Consider the following 7,504-nt stretch of genomic DNA (forward strand, 5'->3'; position numbering starts at 1 on the left):
TACTGTTTTGGATTTTTTTCCAGCCCTGTGCTTCCTTTGCTATGGCCTCTTTATTGTCTTTATTATTCCTCTTTAATTCCTCATTCTCTTCTTTAACTTCTTTTAACTGTCTTTTTAATTCTTCTATTTCTAAAGTTAAGTTTTTGTTTGCCTTCTCTAGTTCTTCCAATCTTTCAACTCTCTGCGCAATCTTGGCTACATTACCGAACCTATTTTCCCAATGCTCGGTCATTTTATCAAGTTTTTCCTCAAGTCTCGCTAATCGGGGGAGGTTGGTATCCCCCCTACCCTCTTTAAATCCCTGGAAACTATTATCATCACCTTCCACAGTGCTTCTCTTATCTATATTTCTAATCTTTACATTTTTGTTGATCCCATCATCACCGAAATCATCATCATCATCGGTCCGTCTTTTGTTTACAGGACGCCTGGCCTCCTGGACCATGTCCCCCTCTTCCTCATTTCCTTCCATTTCCCTCAATAATCCCTCCCCTTCTCCTTTTTTATCACTTTCCCACTACATGAGCTTTCCCCTTCCCTATAAATACAATAAGGTACTTCCTTGACGTTGAGATCCATGTAGCTTTTACTCTTTCTTCGGAATTCCAATTCTCACCGTCCATCCGACGAAAGTGTGTGTGTGTGTGTGTCTATACATAATATATGTTTATTTTATTTATTTATTTATTTATTTTTAATCATTATCATCATTTCACATCCAACCTATTTATGGACCAAAAGGTCCTCTGTCAGCATACTCCTCCTTTGTAATCCTTTGTAAATCAGTAATTACTATATTTTAAAACTCGAATACTGTCATGCGTCATGGAATCATCGTACATCAAGCATCCAATGCTGTGTGCAAGAAATTGACTCGTATTGAAGAGGTTAACATTCCTTGTATGATAAAATAATTAAAGTATGATATGAGGAGCCTACTTTCTAGTCAAAATGTCACTGGAGAACAAAGACCAACAGAATGTTCAGGAAAAAAGATTGATCATGTAACTCTAATGAAATATTATTGTAGCTGTAGTATTTCAGGATGTTCACTAGCTGACAGGGTAGGGCATTGCTACTTGTGGCAAAGGTCAAGGTAATTGTGGTTCAAACCCTGCCACCAGCAAGTTTAACTAAGGGTATGGTTCATTAAATTCCATGCTACAAATTCCTCTACAAGAGGCACTATTCTAGCCTCCTGATAGGAGAGGGAGTTTGTGATGTAAAACCAAATCAAAATCATTGTTATGTCATGTGTATTGAAAACCTAAACTAATGAGTCAACATTTCTTTCTCTTACAAATTATATAAAACTTGAGAGTTTCAAATACCTTTTTATGAATATATAAACTAATGGTTCATTATTTCTTTTTCTTTCAGATAACGGAATCATCACTTTCCTTGTTACAAATTATATAAAACTCAAGAGTTTCAACTAGCTCTTTGTAAATACCAAGTCATCATAATGTTTGGCGCATTGTCTCCAAGAAGAACTGGAAGACTGATTACTCTAGTTGCATTTTTCATGGTAGTTTTGATGCTGTTTTATCTGATTTCATCCCCAGTTGCAATTCATACACAACCCCTTCCAAATTCTCAACAGAGTGCAAAGCCTGAACATAGTTCTAATTTGATGACACAAAGTCCAGAGCACCTAAAAAGACAGAAAGAGATTGAGAAAAAAATTTTAGCCAATGTGGAAAAAATGGTAGCTCACCGAGATTTTCAGCACAAAGCTGGGAGAGATCCTGTGGGAATTGTCCTCAACCGCAAACCAAGCATCTGGGATGGCTTAGAAGAAACACGGAATATTCAAGAAGAACAGAACAGAGCTTTACATAACAGTGCAGCAATAGAAAACCAACTTAAGCACAAAATTGTTCACTTTGATTTAAAAGGAGCTCCTCCCAAGGTGAGCTATTTAGCCAAACTGTTTCCTATGCTTAAGACACTTGGAGCAACAGGGATATTGATGGAGTATGAAGATATGTTTCCATATTGGGGTAAACTGGAAAGACTTTCTGCACAAAATGCTTATGCCAAAGGGGATATTGCAGACATTTTAGAATTAGCAAGGAAGAATGGGTTAGAAGTTATACCTCTTGTACAAACTTTTGGTCATTTGGAGTTTGTTTTAAAACTTAAAGAATTTTCTGATGTACGGGAAGTTCCTCAGTACCCTCAAGTTATCTGCCCTACAAAAAACAAAACAATGCCACTCATAACCATGATGATTGACCAGATCATGGAATTGCATCCTGGAGTAAACTGGATACACATTGGTTCAGATGAAGTGTACAACCTTGGGGAATGTTCACGTTGCCAACAATACCTGTTCAATCATCAGTGGGGAAAGAGTGATCTCTTTCTTTACCATGTAACAAAGATTGCTAAATATGTGAAAGACTCCTTTGATGTACAGCCAATCATGTGGGATGATGAGTTTCGTAAAGTGCCCCTCAAGTTATTACAGAAGGCAGATATTGCCAAGTATATTGAGGTAATGGTATGGAAGTATAGCTCCAATATCATGGCAGACTTACGGTCTGAACTGTGGGAGAAATATTCCATAGTATTTAATGGAGTCTGGATTGCTAGCGCATTCAAAGGGGCCTCAGCTCCAGAGAGCTATATTACTAACATTAATGAAAGATTAGCTAATCACAAGGAGTGGATGGAGCTTGTAGATGTATATCAGGGTACCATTCCATTCCGTGGAATTGCATTAACTGGATGGCAACGTTTTGATCATTTTTCAGTATTATGTGAATTATTTCCCCAGGGCATTCCTTCTCTTGCAGTTAATCTTATGTATGTAAGTAAGAGGAAGGCAGATCATACAGCCTTAGCAAGGGTTGGAGAAATTCTTAACTGTAATTCCTTTTTGAACCTAGATTTGCAGTTCATAGAATATGAAAATAAATGTAACTTTCCTGGTAGTAAAGTGTATGAGATAGTCCAAAAATTGTACATACTTACTAGAGATATTCAAAACATGTTAAAGAATCCACACGTTACAGGTTGGGTTACAGATTATAATATTAAAAATAATTTTGCAAGCCCACAACATGTTGAACAAGGTTTACAGGATTTGTCAATGCTTCTCTTTGACTTCGGTAAACTTCTCACAGAAGCAGAAATTGCTTTGAGTGAGGTCTACGATGAACATACTGTTACAGAGTGGATAGCATTAAATTTACATCCAATGCATGCTAAACTACAGGACCTTCATAAAACAAGTACAAAATTGCTGGAGAAGAAGCACTGGCCCCGTAGACCTTTAGATATGGAAGAAGACAAAGAGCTGTAAAGTGTATATTTAGGTTTAGTTAATGCATATGCAAATCCCAAAGAATCTCATTTATGTATATCTTGAGAATCAGGCAGATAGCTTAGCATTCTAAATAAAATGTACTTTGAATAATTTGTTTTCATTGAATGTACTGTACCCCTAACACTTAATACTAACATAGAATTGACATAGTAACAAATGCTATATACCCCAGATGTAATCAGCACAGAAAACACAGAATATAATATCTTACCTTACCCCACAATTATTCAATTCATATACAAATCTTCTGTGAGTGATCTATGGGTCAACTTGGTAGCCCTAACTAAATGCCCAGAGACCTTCTGCAAGAGACTTGAGGCTACAGATTGTATGGGGAGGTGAGGTTTTTCTTCTCTATATACCAAGAGGCCTCTTCCTCCTCGTAAAAATACCTAGCCAGGGCACACACCATCCATTTCAGGACTTTCCCCATTTTGGGGTCTTGCAGCCCTCTCCGTCTTGTCTCCTGCCCAAGAATGGTGTGGCAAGGTCTCAAAGCAGCATTTGTAAGCAGGGTGAAAGGAAACTAGCTTACCTCACCACCTCAATATTGTGCCCCAAGGTTCATCTGGGAGTTGATGCCAAGAGTGAAGTAGTGACTTAGACTGACAGTATATTTAATCACTGTCAAATTTCCCACTAACAATAACTTTATTCTTCCACTTAACACCAAAAAGTCTTATAGCGGTGGTCCATAATATATTGTTGTAGATGATGATGATCTCTAGAACCCCTTAGTCACAACCTACATGACAGGGGATGTAGGTCCAGTGGTCAACCTTTGGTGGGATTAAGAGTAACACACCTTGACATCAGGTTACATGACTGGCCATCCCTATTCAGGATCCACTGTCACCCTTTATGGAGAGGAGTTTAGAAAAATTGTCTTGAAATAGCCTCCTAAAACCTAACCAGGTTAGAGTCATCCAACGGCAAGATCACAAATGTAGCATGAATGATAATTATGAAAGAGGGGAATGTCTGTAGAGGAAGGAAGACAGAAGATAGGGGTGAGTGGAGAATCGTTGTGTATGGATGATGTGATGCATGGAAGAGAGTGGGTGGGGGATGGGGGGAGTGAGGGAGTATGTGTGAGTGATATTTTGCTACAGCCTGAAGGGATTTCTCCTCATCTCTTTTTCTACATGAGGGGACAGAGAGCGGGGGTCAGTGATTAAATGAAGCAGCCTTGCTGTGGATGTGCTGTGTTTTGCTGTATTTCTTCTGACCCAGGGGAGTGGGCAAGATGCAGGGATGACCCGTCATCCAGGAGGCGCCAAGAAGAGAGGAAGGGAGGGGTGGTGAACAGGAGTGGTGTATATTTGGATGAAATGGGTGGGAGTGGATTTATGATTCTGACTTTGGCTACCTCCCTTGTAAGGGGAAAAAAACCCTTGGTATATGTATAATAATAATGAAACAATAATAACAGCCCACCCATAATTAAAGTACCTCTGTGGCACTTCTGCCCTGCCCTGCAAAATTCCCCTGTGAAAGGAGCAACTCCCACCCCTCAATCCTGAACCAAACTTTAGAACACTACATCTGGTCCTAGTGTGGCAGCATCTTCATCTTGGGACCATTCCCCAACCCCAAAATACCTCTGCCACTGGGTCTCATGCAGGTGGCACCAATCCCTGGGAGCAGTTTCGGTTACCTAGGCGAGTACCACAACCCTTTTTACAACAATGCACCTTATTATTTTTTCTGCAATGAGGGATGATTCTCTGGTAATCATTCCTTTTCTACTATCAGCCAGAGGTGTAGAGAGCAATCCTGGGCCCACCACAAAATACACATGCCCAGCATGCTCCAAAATCCAATCCCACAAGCTGACAAAGCGTTCATTTCAATGCAACTCATGCAAAAACTGGGCCCATTTCACTTGCACAACACTTGCTGACACAATACACAAACACCTGGACCTGTTCTGTTTGCCTACTCATAACTTCACTCCCATCATCCCACCCCAGGCCTGTACCCTTACCCATAGCCCCACCTTTGCCATCCCCTTTCCCCAAACCGTCCTTGTCCTCCTTCTGACCCAAATCCTAATCCTTCCCCACCAGTACCCCAGCCCAGTACAGCAACCTACAACACATACAGAACACAACATTTTACATCTTGTATTGATGGTATCACCACAAAAAATATGAATTCAAACACTTCCTCAGACAACACAACATACACATTGCCATCATACAAGAAACAAAATTATGGCACTCCCAAAAAATGCACATTTCATAATTTCACCATCAGACACAATTAGACCAACAGCAATGGCAGCAGACTCATCATCCAAATCCACTAGTCCATCTGCTTTGTGGACACAAGTGCCTTTACCAAAACCCTCCTCCCTACTACAGACAACACCAAAGAAACCCAATCAATACAAATCCGAACAGGTAACAAATCTACAATAACAATAGTTAACATGTATATATTCCCCCTCAATCACCCCCCACAGTTCCAACACCTTTAATGCTTATTCTTAACCAAATTGCCACCATCCCTAGCCTTATCCAGGGTGGTGACTTGAATGCTAAGTCATCAGCCTGGTGTGTCAATAACCATGACACAGATAGAGGGGTTGATTTACAAACAATTTGTCTCATTGACAGTCTTAAACAACACCCATAACCACATAACCTTGATGACTGATGCATCATGCCCTCTGTACCCACCTCCTCTGCTGATATCACCTGTTCACCCTGCCTAACCCCAACAACTTTATGGAAAGTGGTCAGAGCCCTCAGATCCGACCACCTTCCAATCATCACCACCAGAACACAATGCACCCCAGTTGGCCACAGACATTCACCAATTACAAAAGAGCAAACTGAGAAGCTTTCACTGAAGAGACAACAATTTGAGACACAAAACAGTACACCAATCACAAAGACGCTGCTGTGCACACACAACATAATCATTTTGCACAGACAAGCCATCTCACCCCTGACCTTGACAACTGATGCATCATTTGGCATAAGAAAAACTTCCCCACATACTCAGACTACACACCCTTCATAGACAGCCAGACAAAACATATAATCCTTAACCTCAAGCACTCATCCACCTGTTGACCTGACAATGCAAGTAACATCCACCTAAAACACAGTGGACTACATGGCATACATGCTGTCACCAACATTTCAAACTACAGCTATTCACACAACACTATACCTAACATCTGGAAGCATGGAAAAATAATCACAATCCTCAAACCCAACAAAGCCCCAACAGTTCCAGCATCATACTGCCCAATCACACTTCTCTGCACCCCCTCCAAAGTCATAGAACACCTCATACTACAACTCGTCACACCACATACCCCCCTTTCTGAATCACAACACAAATTTAGACCCTTACACTCCACAAACACACTTCTGATAAACCTCACACAGGTAGAAATGCCTGTGTGTCATTAATGACCAATCTTTGTACACCAGAAACTAAGAACTCAGTACCATAGGACTCCGTTCTATCCCCCACACTCTTTAATCTATACATGCACAATATGCCCACACCCAACACCCCAGAAATACAAATCTCTTCTTACACAAAAGACATAACAGTTACATGCAGGCACCACACTGCAAAGCTGCAGAAATACTACAATTATACCTTGATACACTCAATACCTAGTTCACTATAGACTCAAAGTAGCCCCAACCAAATCTACAGCCACACTTCTCACCAATTGGACAGCAGAACACAAATACCAAAGAGAAAAGAAAGAGAAAGAAATTGCGAAGGATATTCTAAAAGCAGTCCAAGAAGGGCAAAATATAGATACAGAAATCAATAACGTACACAGGATGGATACATACTCAAAAGAAAAGAATCACTGACCAATGAAAATCAAACTAAGAACACAAATGATAGCAGAAGTACTATCAAAAGCGGCAAAACTAGCAAACAGTGAAAAATACGAAAATGTATGGATAAAAAAGGAAATGAATGCCGATGAATTAGAGAAAGATAGGGAACTGAGAAGTGAGGGTTTGGAACAAAACAAGAAAACGGAGACGGAAAAAAACAAGATTTTTTGGAGTGTGTTAGATCTGAGACAGAAAATGGTACATCAGAAAAATGGAAACTTAAACCAAAAAAGAGAAGAGAAGAAAAAAATTGAAAGTGGTATATACAAATATGGACGGTATGATATCA

At 40.0% G+C, this 7,504-nt stretch overlaps 1 protein-coding gene across 5 annotated transcripts in view; it reads left to right on the forward strand.

Moving 5' to 3' along the window:
- LOC143036408 (hexosaminidase D-like) overlaps positions 1–7,146 on the forward strand; it is a 41,100-nt gene extending 33,954 nt beyond the window's left edge. For all 5 annotated transcript variants that reach the window (XM_076203739.1, XM_076203738.1, XM_076203741.1 and 2 more), the window contains one exon: positions 1,381–7,146. In XM_076203739.1, the coding sequence (XP_076059854.1) occupies positions 1,466–3,310 (1,845 nt within the window). In that variant the 5' untranslated portion in view covers positions 1,381–1,465 and the 3' untranslated portion in view covers positions 3,311–7,146. The remainder of the gene's footprint in view (positions 1–1,380) is intronic.
- Positions 7,147–7,504: the final 358 nt, after the last annotated feature.

The sequence above is a fragment of the Oratosquilla oratoria genome, chromosome 20, assembly GCF_046742065.1.
Source record: "Oratosquilla oratoria isolate Oo_2021 chromosome 20, ASM4674206v1, whole genome shotgun sequence".
NCBI lineage: Eukaryota > Metazoa > Arthropoda > Malacostraca > Stomatopoda > Squillidae > Oratosquilla > Oratosquilla oratoria.